The 16132-nt window shown below is 38.8% G+C and overlaps 3 protein-coding genes across 10 annotated transcripts in view; 2 read left to right on the top strand and 1 right to left on the bottom strand.

Moving 5' to 3' along the window:
- The window catches only part of LOC135091737 (kynurenine aminotransferase-like), a 60278-nt gene continuing 44146 nt past the window's right edge, over positions 1-16132 (bottom strand). Inside the window, exons 1-11 of one of the 7 annotated variants that reach the window (XM_063989660.1) lie at positions 9383-9420; positions 7012-7218; positions 6183-6336; positions 5526-5652; positions 4916-5025; positions 3927-4049; positions 3502-3622; positions 2228-2394; positions 1760-1946; positions 969-1132; positions 1-661 (exon numbers count right to left, since the gene is read on the bottom strand). In XM_063989660.1, coding sequence (XP_063845730.1) covers positions 587-661; positions 969-1132; positions 1760-1946; positions 2228-2394; positions 3502-3622; positions 3927-4049; positions 4916-5025; positions 5526-5652; positions 6183-6336; positions 7012-7218; positions 9383-9405 — 1458 coding nt within the window. In that variant the 5' untranslated portion in view covers positions 9406-9420 and the 3' untranslated portion in view covers positions 1-586. Of the gene's footprint in view, positions 662-968; positions 1133-1759; positions 1947-2227; positions 2395-3501; positions 3623-3926; positions 4050-4915; positions 5026-5525; positions 5653-6182; positions 6337-7011; positions 7219-8518; positions 8744-9382; positions 9421-16132 lie in introns of those variants that run through there. The other 6 variants (XM_063989662.1, XM_063989664.1, XM_063989661.1 and 3 more) reach the window with 6 other exon arrangements.
- Positions 9365-13788, top strand: LOC135091739 (EEF1A lysine methyltransferase 1-like). Its single transcript, XM_063989668.1, has 4 exons — positions 9365-9422; positions 10178-10408; positions 11408-11555; positions 11728-13788. Exons 2-4 carry the CDS (start codon positions 10178-10180, stop codon positions 12213-12215), a joined length of 867 nt encoding a protein of 288 aa, XP_063845738.1. The 5' UTR covers positions 9365-9422; the 3' UTR covers positions 12216-13788.
- The window catches only part of LOC135091736 (excitatory amino acid transporter-like), a 49875-nt gene continuing 49504 nt past the window's right edge, over positions 15762-16132 (top strand). For both annotated transcript variants that reach the window (XM_063989656.1, XM_063989655.1), the window contains exon 1: positions 15762-16105. The gene's annotated coding sequence lies outside the window, so the exon portion shown is untranslated. The remainder of the gene's footprint in view (positions 16106-16132) is intronic.

Raw genomic sequence — 16132 nt, 5'->3', positions numbered from 1 at the left:
TGAAGAACAAATAAGATTTACTGATATACATAACAATTAGGTAGCATTGCACAACACACCATGTCATATATATTCAACCAGACAAAATAATCTTAATGGAGTAATTGTAAAGACTAATTTTTATAGTAACAAGTAATGACAGCACAAGATGCATCAACACCCCAATATGCTGAGGTGACACAACAAAACACAACTGGAATAGACTCAATAAACTAACAAGTGTGGAAGAGAGAGTTTTCAAAGATTAAAGAAACTTATGATAGGAGGACAGGCAAGACAAGTAATGTTTTATATGGGGACTGCCACATGTAGGGTTACTGACTCTTATGTACCTTTGTGTCAGGTTCAAGTCTCCTTAAGGCAGATAAGGCAGATAACCAGGAGTATAGGAATAGAAATATAGAAGAAAAGATCTCCAAACCTCTCTCTCCATTCAAAAAAAACTAGTATCACATTATTTTTTATCTCAGTGACTCAAATTTGTTCCATTATTTTGTTTCATAAAAGGTAAACCACTACTGTATACTGTGTCTTACCAAAATAGAGTTTATGCATTTGTGAGGAAGACTTGCAATGCTACTGTTACTCACACTTTCCCTTCATCAATGTCCTTCTTGAGGGCCAGCAGGATCTCACCAGCCTTCTGCAAATTCTTGTCCTCCTGTAGAAGCAAAGGTGTTTACATACAAAGTGATCAATTTCTTTTCATCCTCCTCTAGAAGCAGAAGTGTCAGCCATCACCATTACACTGTTTGCTCACAGAAGGAGAATAGATACAATGAATCAAACAATTCTCCCACAGTGTCTCCTGGTGTATCCCAACACTTGCCCCAATGATACTAATGTAGAGGAACATGTCTTATCATTATCATCATTATACTTTGTTCATAAAAAAAAACAAGAACTGATGCAATAAATGACATAATTCTTGCACACAATCTCCTGGAACACAACACTCAGCCACTTGCCTTGATGAAGCAGAAACGGATGTAGTTCTCCCCAATGTCTCCATGCTCTGGGGAGTAGAAGGCTGAGGGAGGAATTCCCTGCAACTTGCGGTTACGTGACAGCCACTTGACAAACCTGAAGTCCTTCCGTTCGTTGGGGTCACCTCCGATGTCCACTTTGCTGACTGAGAGGGAGCAATGAAGCTATGTAATGCCCTGCTTGGACTGAAGTAACTAAGACACTGATCAGAAGGTTGCAGGACTAACTGACAGTGAGAGACTTTCCAATGTCAAGACACAGAAATAAGGTTATCATGTTATCACTGGGTGCTGAACTGAAGGCAAACTGACTGTTAGAGGCTTTTTATTGGGATTGAACATTTGTCAAGACACACAGAAATAAGGTTATCATATACTCTGCTCTGGAATGAAGTCACTGGGCACTGATCTTAAGGCTGTGGGATAAACTGACTGCAAGGCCTTCACTGAGAATCAAACCTGCCAGTAAACTCATAGAAACACAAGCCCAACACATTACACATTAGGCTAAAGTGATCAAAGAGGCCTAAGTGGATTTTGGCCAACTTAAAAATGTATATCTGGTCAAATAGGAACTGACTACAAGTAACAGCAATGATATAAAATAGCTAATAAGTAATAAATAGTTTTGTTATAGCCCTGTACTTCCAAGCAAAGCAAATATAAACAGATAGAGAAAGAGATGACCAGGAAATGAGTCAATGTTCTGATGGATTTACACTTATGCCTGGACTTGAGCAGAGAAAGAGTGTATTGTAACTCCTGCCACTGACCAATATCCCGCACATCAGCCAGGATGAAGTAGCCTCCCTCAGGCACGATAGGGTTCAATCCAGCATCTATCAGAAGCTTGACTATCATGTCGCGCTTCACCTCCAGCTCCACTGCCAGGGACTCAAGGTAACACTCTGGGGTGCCATACAGCTCCAGCTCCTTCTCAAACCCTTGTGCCACAGCCTCCTGAAGGGGTTAAATATTTCATCATATTTTACTGTTATTTGACTTATACTTCTTTGATCATGAGCCATTTTTGACCTTTCCTGTTAAGTTACTTTGAGCATTACAGTACCTAGACACCTTAGAATCTATTCTTTTAATCCTTTTTCTTTCTTAAAGGTCCTTCTTAAGATTATAGATTTTCTTTATACTGATGTATAATGAATGTATTTTTAATTAATTTCTATCAGTCATATTTTTTTATATGATGGATGTTAGTTTGTATATTCCTCATCACTACACACCTGAACAGGAGTGGTGCAGGTGTAGACAGAGTGTTGGTGGATGACCTGTGGGCCCTTCAGCAGGTGTGTGGGACCATACGCCCACCCGATCTTCCAGCCAGTCACGGAGAAGGTCTTGCCAGCTGAGCCAATGGTGATGCATCTGTCCCACATTCCAGGAAGGGTGGCTGGAATGGACCAGCACCAGGGCTCTTTACACACACACACACACACACACACACACACTTCTTTACATAATGACAATAAAGATTACATGTTTCCTAGATCTGAAGGTACAAGAGTACAATTGCAAGCATAAAAGAGATAACAACCAAAACTGTTAATGCAAGAGACAGCCATTGTTGCAAGCACAAAAGACATAAAGGGTGTAGCACAAGCTTCTGTAGATGTTAGTAGAGGTAAGAGTACAGGTTATTGTAAGCCAAAAATGTTCTAAGGACATATACATGTTGGGGTGTTTAGCCATGTTGGGAGATTCAAGTTAGGGTGGGGGGACAAACACAACAGCTGGGTTGAGTGGGTGTCCATGGCAGTGAGATTGTGAATTATTCAATCATGATTTGTACAAGTTTTGGAGCACTGCAGTATCCCATGATAAGTGATATTAATAAATAGGTGATTTACTGATAAACATTACACAAGGGTAGCATGACTGTACTTAATGATGGAATGAAATAATACTTCACATTACTGAACGTGTGTGGCACTGCTGTTAGTTTTTTTCTCAAAGTTATGAAAACATATTCAGTGTCACAGTCTTGTTGTGCAATGTGTTCACTGTCACAGTCTTGGTGTGAAATGCATTCACTGTCACAGTCTTGGTGTGAAACTGTAAGTGACTAACTGGTAATCAACTGATTTGATGCTAGCTTTCCTTCTGGCCCCTCTCTGCCTGGGCAGCATGGCGCCATGTGGCACATTATTTTATTTGTCGTTAATCACATCCATGCTATCCTTCTATTATGTTTTTTAGTAAATTGCTGATTCATTAATACCACTTGTCTTGTTGTGGGATACTGCAGTGCTACAAAACTTGTATAAAACATGATTGAACAATTCACATTTTCACTTCTAGCAATATCCACAAAACTCCTGTTACACCCTGTACCTGTAATAACCAACAGACACTTAATAAGAGTGAGTCACAGCTGCAAGTATCAGAGACTTACACATGTGACAGCCAACAGACAGTTAATGAGTGAGTCTTGGTTGGAAGTATCAGAGACTTACACACATGTGACAAGCAACAGACAGTTAATGACAGAGCCACTCACCCATCCTGCAGTGTTCCTGGCCGGTGTACGTCATCCATTCATACACTTCATCCATTATTGCAACACTGTTGTATTTCTTGCATAAGTCAGCAATCATCATCAGCTCCTCCTTCTTATAAACCTGTAAGGAACAACAGCAGTCATGATTTATTTTGTTTCAGTTTTCTTCATGACAAAAAATGATGGCCAAATATAACTGTAACAATATAAAGTTAAATTCATCTCATTTTCTCCTGGCTGGTATATTAAACACAAGCCACACAATGCTAAGTCCACACACCAAGGAAGAGAAACATTACAATTCCCATCATTAGTTCATACCTCCTTAGCATTCATATCCACTCCAGTTTCTCCTCACTGATATATCAAATGCATGCCCCACATAGCACTGCACCCAATACTACACCACTACATCAAAGTCACACCTTTCCTAGTGGGTTATTGGGAGTGTTCACCACAATAGCCTTAGTCTTGCTGTTGAAGGCAGCAGCAAGCTCGGCAGGATCCAGCACCCAGTCTGCTGAGCTTGTCACTCCTTCCGTCTTTTTCTGTAAATGAAGGAAAAGATTAATGATGTTGTCTGGTGTATTTTGACCTGTGTTCTTTAAATTTTTAAGAGAGAGGGTATATCAGATGCCTTTTACTTGTTCCTGTCAATACATCTTTCTGTATCTCTTTAAATGTAGCAGTTTTTCCTTCCTTGCTCTTACAGAACCTCACCACCACCTTCTTTCCCTCTCCACAAACCAGCTCATTACCTTCCCTACCCCTGCACAACTTCACCTCCTCCTCTCCCTCCTTCTTCAGTAAGCTGTCTCAATCACTTCACATGGTACAGAAAATAAAGCCAACTTGTAATCAGCAGAGATCAAAGAAAAATCAGGGAAGCACAAATACAGGATACCAATATTACTGACCCTTGGGTACTGCAGCTGCCTCTCTGTCACCGTTTGAAAGCCAAGAGGTTATGAGGTGTCGGACAGAATGCTTGTAGGATAAAATGTGAATGAATGTGTGTGTGTGTGGTGCCTTGTCTCAGTGACCTCTTGCCACCACGGATGTTTGCCTGTCTTGTGAAAGTGAATGAAGATGCTTTAAAAGAAACGTAGGGGATTAAATTTAACAATAATAAAATGAATATGAAAAATGCAAGTTTAAAATAGTAAAAACTAACAAAATGAGGCATGAAGATGAATGTGAATGAAATGAGAACATGTGAAAAGATATCTTTCAAGATTTTAAAGCAAATATTTAAGTTGTATCATAAATTCTCCTTTCTTTTTTTTTTGGTTGCAAATAACTTTAAATGTTTACAAGCAATGCGGCTTTTGTGACGTGCTGTCCTATTTATGTGAGAGGTGGCACATCACATGAGGGCAGAACACAAGGGATGAGTGGCCCTGCTGGCACTCACCGGGCGCAGCGGCACAAAGACTGGGGTGCCGCCAGCCAGCTTGACCTGTGGCACATAGCAGTCAAAGAACGGTTCAATGATGATCACCTCGTCTCCTGGATTGACCAAGCCTGTGAGGGAGTGGTAGGGAACATGTCAGGTATCTGTTATATTTTACTATACATGCTTGCCTGAACAGCGTTGGTTAGTTAGTGACAAGCAACACTCTATTTATTATTCTCAGAGGGAACATGTCAGGTATCTAATGTACTTTCTCAAATAGTTCCCTGAAAAGTGTTGGTTAGTTAAGTGACATGTACCACTCCTCTCCTCTCCCCAAAGCCAAGTTCTTTGGTCTTTCAAGCATCTATCAGTTATCAGGTTATGTGAGCTGACTGCCAGAAGATCACATTAAGATTGAGGAAGAGTGCAAAACTGTAAGTACTTTTTTTTATGTAGCAGGAGACTTTTGGCTCAAGGCAACAAAAAGGCTATAAAAAGGCCCATTGATAAAAAAAGATCCACTTAACTTTATCTATATTGCATCAAAAAACCTCACAAGTAATACAAAATGGAATCTTTCAATCTAAATGCACAAGATCCCTGGAGGCACTGGAGGGCCACCACTCACCCATGATGGAGACAAAGAGTGCCTCATAAGCCCCAGCCGTCACGAGCACCTCTGTCATGGGGTTGATCTCCCTGCCCACCACCTTGGAGTACACCTTGGAGATGGCATTGACCAAGCGGGGGTGACCCTGAGGGAGATGGCAGCTTGTGGTGTGTCTCATGTACAAGTCAACATCTTAGAAATCTATTTATGTATGAGTATGTATTTGAAACTTCACTCCTTCTGAAAATTCCCTTAATTTCTCCCTATCTAAATGTTTTCTTGCTAATTATGCATGTGCTCTGTCTCTACTAACTTCCCTTTCACCTCTACATCCCAAGTGGCCTTCTATACTACACTTTTGAGATCTCTGTATGTCTGTATGTCTCTGAAACTTCTATCCCTCCAGAGCTATACTTCACTTCTCCCTATCCACCTGGATAATCATTTTAACTACACTCTGGCACCTTCAGTAATTGAATAATCATAAATGGTAATCACACATATACTTACACCTCTCTTCTGTTCTTTGTGGCATGTAACTGAATGGCTTACAAAGGTGTGAGTTAATGATAATCAAACATGTATTACTACACCCTGCCTTCCCTCCAGTAATCACACATACATAAGCATATCCTTCCTGTTTTTCCTTGCGGTGTGTGTGTCAGAGCAACTTACAAAGCCACGAGTGTACTGGTTGAGCAGAAAGTTGGTCTCGCTGACGGCAGCTTCTGAGAGGGCCTTCCTCACATGGTCTGGGGCAGCAAAGTCTGGGAAGCCCTGGCCAAGGTTGAGAGGCTTCACTTCCAGGGCAAGCTGAATGAACTCAACCCTGCAGTCATGCCAGTAATTAACTCCACAGTTCTGAGTTCTGGTTTTAAATGCTTCTCAAGTTAATGTTTATGAAATTTTTTAAACAATATCTAAAATTTTCAAGGCTTGTCGGGATAGTTAGTCAGGTTCTTACTATTTTCCTTATTAGTGATGTGAAATTCTTGTTAAACTATCACTAGAATCAAGAAAAACACTCTTGTAAACTCAAATAACTCCCAGTAGAACCCATTAAAGATGCAGAACCCTTCTTAAACCATCACTAAGACCATGAAAACACCCTTTGAAAACTCCAGTAACTCCCAGTAGAGCTTGCTAAAAGTAAGCTTTTCACAAACAATACATCAAACAGCTACCATGGTTAAAAAAAATATCACCAATTGGAATTAATAAGCTGGATAAAAGTATACCAAGGCAGGACATTAAAAGTTACCAAATTCTAATCACACTCAACAAATTAACGCAAGCAAGGTAAACTCTGGAACTCCCTGCTTGTTTTTGTCTTTCCCACCTATGACTGAACTTTCATAATCTAGTAAAGTTTTAATATGTCTTTAATCTTCAGTGAATCTTTCTGGCACTATTCTTTAAGGATGTATCTTCAGTGGGCCTTCCTTCTGCCCTCCTTTAAGCCCTTAGCCATTGCCCCTCATACATAAAAAAATAAGCTTCTCACCACACACTCTTCTCAATGCCATGTGTCTTGGTGGCAATGGAGGGCAGGGATGGGGATGAGGACATGGTGATGGCCTGCTGGATGGTAGGGGAGCTTCCTGCTGCACGGTGGGTGGGGCTGTGACGTCTGTGCTGGGCTGAGAACACACGAGACTGCTTTAAAACGCTCCTTGCTGCTGCCTTGCTTGCCACACTCAGCATTACCTCTCTGAAACAAGACACTAGATGCATTTTTCAAGGAGTGGTGATGCTGCTTCATAAATGACAGTAATTAAAAGCTTAAGCAACTCATGTCCTAATCTGGTATTCCTCCCAATGTGTCAAAGTGAATAAATAAATAAAAGAAACTCTTGTGGAATATATTATATGTACACAAAGGAATAGAAAGGAAGAACAAATAGTGAACTTCTTGCTCTCCCCTGCCAGCCCAAACTTATCTCCCATCACCCTGCTGGGCTCTTTAAAAATGGGAACAAATTATGAATACAAGGCCACAGGGGCAGTACTAGTGAACAGCTGTCCCTATTACTCTAGTAACTAACACTACTCTATATGTAACTAAGGCAACAAATCAAGAAATAGTTAACATCCCTGAAAATCAATAGAAATTAGCATTCCAATATAAAAATAAGAGATACAAGGCCACAATTACTAGTGAACAGCTGCTCCTGACATCCTAGTAATTCTGATAAAAAGTGAACATTGAAAAACTAATAAAAAGAGCATTCCACATTGTCAGAAATAAATAAAAACAAAACAAAAAAATAAAAAATTCTAATAAAATAGCAAGAGGTACAAGGCAGCAGTTGCTAGATATCCCTAGTAAGCCAAACTAGTAGCTAACACCTCTTTCTGGTTCACTGATACAGCTAACTAGTATGTCACAAGAAATAAATAAAAAATATAATAAAAAAAATTCAAATAAAATAGCTCGGGATACAAGACAGCAGTTACTTGTAGATGTCCCTAGTAACCCAAACTAATAGCTAATACCTGTTCCTCGTTCACTGGTACAGCTAACTCGTACGTTGTCACAAGAAATAAAATAAAACATCATTCTATTTATATAACTATGGATACAAGGCAACAAGCAGCAGCAGGAGATCCAGTAAGTCAAACTAGTAGATCACCGCTGTTCCTGACTCATTAGTATTGATATTCCTAAATAGTACGATGCCACAGCAGAGAGAGAGAGAGAGAGAGAGAGAGAGAGAGAGAGAGAGAGAGAGAGAGAGAGGAGCATTCAAACAAGATCACAAGGAATACAAGGCAGGAGATACTAGAAAGCCAAACTAGAAGCCAACAGCTGCTTCTGCCTCACTAGTAGCTAGCAACATTCGTAACTAGAAGAATCAGACAAATAAACAATGGCATTACGATAAAATTACTAGAAATACAAGGCAACATGCACTAGTAAGCTGCCCGAATACTAGTAACTAACAGCTGGTTCACTACTTATTATTAAATTCCTAACTGGCGCACTGTCACTCCTCTAGAGCACTCCTAACCTTATAATTTAGACACCAAGAGAAGAAAGGAAGCACCGGAGCACCCTGGATGGACTTAAAAATCACTCACTCACTCACTCACTCTCTCTCTCACTCTCTCACTAACACCGGCTGCGTCTGTACAAGGTCAGGAGCAGCATTATTTTTTTTCTTTTATTTACAGCGTGAAAATTATTGGTTTAGAACAGTGTCTCATTATGTTCTTTTATGGTTCATTTAGTAGTAGTAGTAGTAGTAGTCGAACAGCATCTTATATTGTTGTTATGAATATTGCTGTATATTGTAGTAGTAGTAGTAGTAGTAGTAGTATTAGCAGTAGCAATAGCAGCAGTAGTTTTTCATAAAGTTCCAACATTATTAGGTCTCAAAACGAGGAAATCAATGCTAAAATGAAACAATGAATGAATGAAATATCAAATTATAGTACCACAAAATTTGATGATATGAAATTAATCCTGTCATTATTATTGTGTCGGAAGCGGTACATTATATAGTACTTTCTATTAAATAAATCATTCATACTACTTCGCATAGCAACAAAAAATAGAAAAAAAAATCATAAATTAATATAGAATACAAAGATACAACAGTAACATAAAATTTGATGATGGAAAACGAATAAGCTCATTTTTGAAGTACGGTTTATGGAATTTTATTAGAATTATAGACAATTCTTCACGATACTGACAAAAAAGAAAAAGAAAAATAGTCATACATGAAATAAATTATAAAAATACGGTAATAGCCAAAGAAGTAATGACAAAAAACGTACAATGTTATTTTTATAGTACGTTTTATGAAGTTTGTGCAGAATAATATATCAAAATAAGCAAATAAGGTGTGGAAATGTGACCCCGTACTTACCCCTTTCCTTGCCGTGCTGTCATCTGCAGAACGTGTTGCGGTGAGTCTCTATTTTATTCACATGTAGTTCTCCCTCACTCTCTCAAGCCATTCTATTTATACTAAAGGAAAGTGTGACTCTTTATCTATTACTCATGTTATGTTAAATGTCTGCGTGTTTTGTGGTTATGGGGGAAATAATGATTTGATAATGACGTGTGAAAATTTGAAAGCATGTTCTGTCAGGTTCTGGGATTTTATTGTATTGTTAGTGGTTGTAAATTGTTGTGTTGGTGTTTTATTGGTGTTATTTTGGATTTTGGGTTAAATTAGGAAAGGTTAGAGAATTGCAGTTTGATTGTTTTATGCTACTACTACTACTATTACTAGTATACTACTACTACTACTACCACCACTGCCACAACCATCAACAACAACAGCATTACTACTACTACTACTACTACTATCACCACCATTACCATCACCATTACCACCACCATCACTACTACTACTACTACTACTACTACTATCACCACCATTACCACCACCATCACTACTACTACTACTACTACTACTACTACTACTACTACTACTACTACTACTACTACTACTACTACTACTATCACCACCATTACCACTACCACCACCACTACTACTACTACTACTACTACTACTACTACTACTACTACTACTACTACTACTACTACTACCACCACCAGCTCCATAAAGATTAAGAGGTTAGACTATTAGACCATATTTCATTATAACAATTTCTCTCACAAAGGAAAAACAAAAAAACAAAAACAAAAATTACAGATGAACAGTGTTGAGGAAGACCAGAGGAGGAGGCGAGAGGAGGAGGAGGAGGAGGAGGACGAGTCAATCTCCCTGTCGGTCTCTGTGTCGGAAGACTCAGAGGAGGTTCCCCAGCTGTCAGCAGCAACACTCGGAGCGCTGCTGGAATTTTATGGGGAGGAAGAGGAGAGGCAGGACAGACTGAGGGATGTGCAGGAGGGAGAGATTCCTGACACCTTTACCGAGAACTGGGTGAGTCTGAGGGAGGCATGAGTGAAGGTACTGGGAGAGAAAAGAGAAGGTTTAGTAGGGAGGAGAAACTGGAGATTTATAGAGGAGGAGGAGGAGAAGCAGGAGAGACTGAGAGGAGGGAGAAATATCCAACATCTTTACTGAGAAGAGATGAGAGATGAGGAAGTAAAGGTACTGGGAGAGAAAAAAGGTTATATAGGGAGAAGCTGGAGTTTTATATAGAGGAGGAGAAGCAGGAGAGACTGAGAGACATGCAGGAGGGAGAATTATCCAACACCTTTACTTGGAAGAGATGAGAGATTAGTGAAGGTACTGGGAGAGGGAGAGGGGAAAACCTATTGGAGTTATTTTAATTTAAGAGGGGTTCAGGCCTAGGGCAGCTAAAAAGATTAAAGAAATGAGGCCTATTGAAGGTGCCAGTCACTAAGGAGTACATAGTCTAAAAAGGATTATCCAAAATTTTAATATAATGCCAATTTTGAAGTTCAAGTCAAAGGCAGGAGGAAATACAGAAGTGGGCAAGGAGTTCAAGTGGTGAAGGTGGTGGGAGAAAATAGAGAGGTTATAGAGGGAGGAGGAAAAGGAAGACAGAGGGACCAGCAGTAAGGAGAGGTTCTAGGCCCCTTTATTGAGAACTGGGTGAGTGGTGAGTAAGTAAAGGTGATGGGAGGGAAGAGAAAAGTTTGATAATATTGAAATGACATCAGCATTTTCATCCTAAGGTTAGGTAAGGTTTAGATCAATTCAGTTCATTGATTTCACTGCTGATTCCTTCAGTGTGTCAGTAGATCACAGTTTGAAAAAGCATATTTTTTTTGCCCAGAAATAGTCTCAGTATTAGTAGGTAAGGCTATTTTAGTAATCCCAAAGATGCAGATGCAGGGTACAGTACTTCCACAGCAAGGTCTGACACCATACACTTGTTTACCCCTGCCCCTTAAACTGACACTGTTCTCCAATCCTGAGACCACAGCAGATACAATACTTTCTCTATTACAGAACCTTAGTCAGTTCTGGTATTCCGACACCACCTCCCAGCGCCTGGCTTCCGAATGCCTACGAGTGGCGGGTGACAAGGGTGCCATCGCCTGCCTCTCCTGCCCCACACTCTACCGCACCCTACGCGCTCAGGAACACCAGTGTCAGGGTGAGGTGTTGGTCTATATTTGTTTTCATAGGACTAAGATAAGCTTGTAATGTGCTTATATTGATGGCAAATAAGCTGGTAATGTGTTATCCTTGTATTTGCCTGTTTGCATTTTCAGAGGATTACTCTCACATAATTTAATTCACACACACTTGCGCTCTCCCTCCTACAGTCAGCCTGCTTGAATACGACACAAGATTCGCATGTTTTGGAAGCGACTTCTATTTCTACGATTACCGCTCACCCCTGGCACTTGACAACACCCTGCGTGGCGCCTTTGACCTGGTGGTGGCTGACCCCCCTCACCTCTCCACTGACTGCCTCACCAAGACCTCCCTCACGGTGCGCTATCTTGGGAAGCCGGAAGCAAAGATTATCCTATTAACCGGGGAAGTGATGGAGGACTTGGCTGATCGCTTGCTTGGGGCGCGAAGGAGGTCCTGGGCGCCTGAAATTGATCACTCTAATAATCTCGCAAATCCATTTGTGTTCTATGCGAATTACAGTTCCGAGGGTTGCATTAGTGACGGTGATGGTGGTGACAGTGACGGTGATGATAACAGGGAAGTGGAGAAGAAGGAGAAGGAGGAGGAGGAGGAGGAAAGGGACCGAGACAATTGTAATAAGGACGAGGAAAGGAGGGACAGTGTTGAAACCTGATTAAATGTTTAAGTGCAATTAATGTATTGTCGTTATTATTATTATTATTATTATTATTGTTATTATTATTATTATTATTATTATTATTATTATTATTATTATTATTATTATTATTATTATTATTATATTATCATATTGTGTATCCTATCGTAAGGAATACATGGTTGTTATGTAGAATATTAGTTGTTATTGTATTTTGTTATTATTATTATTATTATTATTATTATTATTATTATTATTATTATTATTATTATTATTTATTATTATTATTATTAGTTATACCTCAAAAGGCTGTGTATTGTAACTAGGTTAAAGTAAGGATATCTATGCATTTATTATTATGGTATTCATAGTAGTAGTAGTAATACTAGTAGTAGTAGTAGCAGTAGTAGTAGTAGTAGTAGTAGTAGTATAGCAGAGGAAGAAGGAAAAATATTGATACAAAAAACAAGATAAAAGATAATTATGGTTCTAGTAAAAAAGAAAGAAAGAAATTAAGAATGTGATATTGGGAACAGGGTAGTAGTAGTAGTAGTAGTAGTAGTAGGTGATGGCACGATCCTTTAAGTCTACAAACTATTCCATTTAATGTATTTTTTGTTTACTTTGTATATAAGTTATTATTTTTAGGCTATTTTCAAGTTACATTTCATATTATTGTCATTTAAGTGCATCCCATTTTAATACTCCAACGTTTTCTGTCATCACTCATTTATTTGTAAGCATATTTTCTATCTAATTATTATTTTAAACCATTAGGCATCTATTTGACATATTCTTTCATTTGTCATTATTATTTCTTGTGTATATTTTTTTCTCATCAGTCATTATTTTTATGTATATTTTGTACCTATTTATTAGTATTTATAAACCATTAAGTATTTATAATTTGTTTTTCTTATATTTTTCTTTCATGAATTTTCTTAGTTGTATTTTTATTTTGTTTGCTAATTACAACCATTCATCATTAAGTGTACTTATTATTTGTAAGTTACCATGTCACTGGACAATAAGCTTTATGGCAAGATACCACAAGAGCTACCAACACTGGCTTAACATTTTACTGCTCTCATTAATCAGAAATGTGTTTGTTTTTTTCATCAGTTTGATTTGCAATGCTGACTGCTATGAATGACAATAAGCATTACATCAAAGCTTATTTACAAAGTGCAATATGTTCTGTTTGTTTCGTCTTGCACCTAAATATTCTACACATTCTCTTGTTTATTTCTTCATTCATTTTCCATCAGTGTTTTGACTTCAATTATTGTCAGTTCGTCACATCTATACATTCAAATGTTTATTCACCTGTGTCTTGAGAAAACTTAACGTGAATTTTCTCATCAGTTACGTAAGGTGTCTTGTCTTAATCTATCGTACGTTTATCACATGCATACATTTTCTGTGACGAGCATTTTCGTTTATCACACTTGTTCGTACATTTATACCAGACATTATTTTTTCCACCTGTGTCTTGAAATAACTTGACAATTTTCCTATCAATGTCTTGGCAATTATGTAACATTCTTAATTTATTGTACATTTATCACACCTATACATTCTATGGCAAGTATTTTTGTTTATCATTCCTGTTGTTATATTTATGCCAAACATTTTCTTTCATCACTGTCTTGAGAAATATGTAACCTCTCCATTTATTGTATATTTTCACACCTATACATTTCACCATCTTATTTTTTTTTTTTCCCATTGCTATCTTGAGAAAAGCCTGATATTAATTTTTCCTTCATCTTGGGAATTATTAAGTAACATCACTTAATCTATTACACATATACCGCACATATTCATCTATAAACGCTTTTGTTTTGTTTATTATTCCTGTTCTTACATTTCTGCCAACTCTTTTACCATCACTGCCTTGGGATAAAGTGTTACGTTGCAGCTTGTCAATATAAAGACGATCAGCTAACTTTTTGTATGTTTGTCAGAAAACAGCAACTTGGTAATTACTCTCTCCATTACAAAACTTTAGTCAATTCTGGCATAACAAAAGCACCGCTCAATGACAAAGTAAATTCATTGATCTGTCTATCATGAATATATATTTTTTTTATCATCAGTCATTCTGTTCTATGTTCATACTGGTAATTTTCATTCAGTGACTAATGCTCTTCACTGCACTCATTGACAAGCAATTTCATTAATAATTGTATAAACATTAATTCCCTGTTTACTATTACCATATTTATGCTAACATCAATATTTCCTCTGTAACAAACACCTGACTCTCAACAACAATTTTCCTATATCATTTTCTCATTACGTTTATGCTTAACATCAATGTATCCCCACACAAATACCTAATACCAAGCACTTTCATTAATCATCCTCATTGTGTTTACGCTAAAGTCCTTTTTCCCTTGGTATTGAATGCTTTCCAACTCAACACAAACACTTTCATATATAATTCTCATTAAATCCTTGCCTAACACCAATATATCCCCCACAAATACCTAATACCAAGCACTTTCATTAATCATTCTCATTGTGTTTATGCTAAAGTCCTTTTTCCCTTAGTACTGAATGCTTTAGCCATCGCTGTCGTCGCTGATCAAGACGAGTGTACCCAGCCCCCGCCTGCCTCGCGCCCCAGCAGCGGTCAGGAGCGTTGTAAATAAATTTGATGACAGACTGGCATGAATCTGTCATAGTGCAAGCAAGATTGATTTGTGTGTGTTATTATTCCTTAACCTTCCCTTCTGTGTTGTTGTTGTTATTATTATTAGTCTTTTCATCTCATTCATAGGTAAACAAAATTTTTTTCATTATTATTGTTATTATTATTATTGTTATTATTATTATTATTATTATTATTATTATTATTATTATTATTATTATTAACCCGTTCACTGCTAAACTAAATTCTTCTATAACTTTTTAAATTTTCAGCAATTTTTATACTTTCCTCTTTGTTCTCTACTTTAAGAAATGACAAAATTTGCCTTTAATTCTCTTTTATCCTTTATGCCCTTTGCAATTACATCAGTTTCCATAATTACATATATATTTACTGATGAGAAGTGCAAGAAATAGTTACATACTCATAATTTTGGCACCAAGAGAGTATCTGGGACACAGAGAACATGGAAACTCCTTTGTGTGTGTGTGTGTGTGTGTGTGTGTGTGTGTAAAAAAGACACGTGTACCGTGTGTGCGTATTCAAGTGTTTCCAGGATTAAGGCTGTAATGATGTTTTCTTGATATGAGATTATAAATATATTTTTTATCGTTTATTTGTGAAATAAGATTCGTGTACCGTGTGTGTGTGTGTGTGTGTGTTGAAAAGACCTGTAACAGTCATAACACATGTGAACCTGCACATTAGACGTCCTCGTGATAGGGCGTGGGGGGCGGAGACAGAATGGGCGTGAGTTACGTGCGTGGGGGCGTGGGAATGGCATGGGCATGAGCAGTAGTGCGTGGGGAGACGTGGGGCGTGGGGCGTGGGGGGAGGAAGGGAAAGAGGGCGGGGCTTGGGACGGGCTGAGTGGCTGGCTCCGGTGCTGGCCAGGTAAACTCCCACTGTTCTCACTCCAGCGGCCGCGGCAGGAGACTCTGCACTCCACCACTTCACCACTGCACTCCACACTCCACCTACTACCACTTCGTAACACCCGCCGTGACTGCCGCTGCTGGCGCTGACGGGTGAACAAGGTGTGATCTGCCAGAGGGGTGAAGCAGCGTGGGGTTGTTAAGTGCAGGGCAGTCCTTCCCACCCACGTGTACCCTGGAGAGGCTACAGGAGCGACACGCCGCTGGCAACGCGAGGACAGCGCCGAAGGAAGTAGTGGAGGCTGGCGTGCCCAAAGGTGGACCTCAGTACAGTCACTCCTCCGTTACTTTTCTCTTCAGCAGGGACTTCGGATAAGGTAAGGGGTGTACTCATACTTGCTGCT

The sequence above is a fragment of the Scylla paramamosain genome, chromosome 38, assembly GCF_035594125.1.
Source record: "Scylla paramamosain isolate STU-SP2022 chromosome 38, ASM3559412v1, whole genome shotgun sequence".
Taxonomy (NCBI): Eukaryota; Metazoa; Arthropoda; class Malacostraca; order Decapoda; family Portunidae; genus Scylla; species Scylla paramamosain.
Note: the sequence above shows the minus strand (reverse complement) of the source record. Positions and strands in the feature narration are given on the sequence as shown.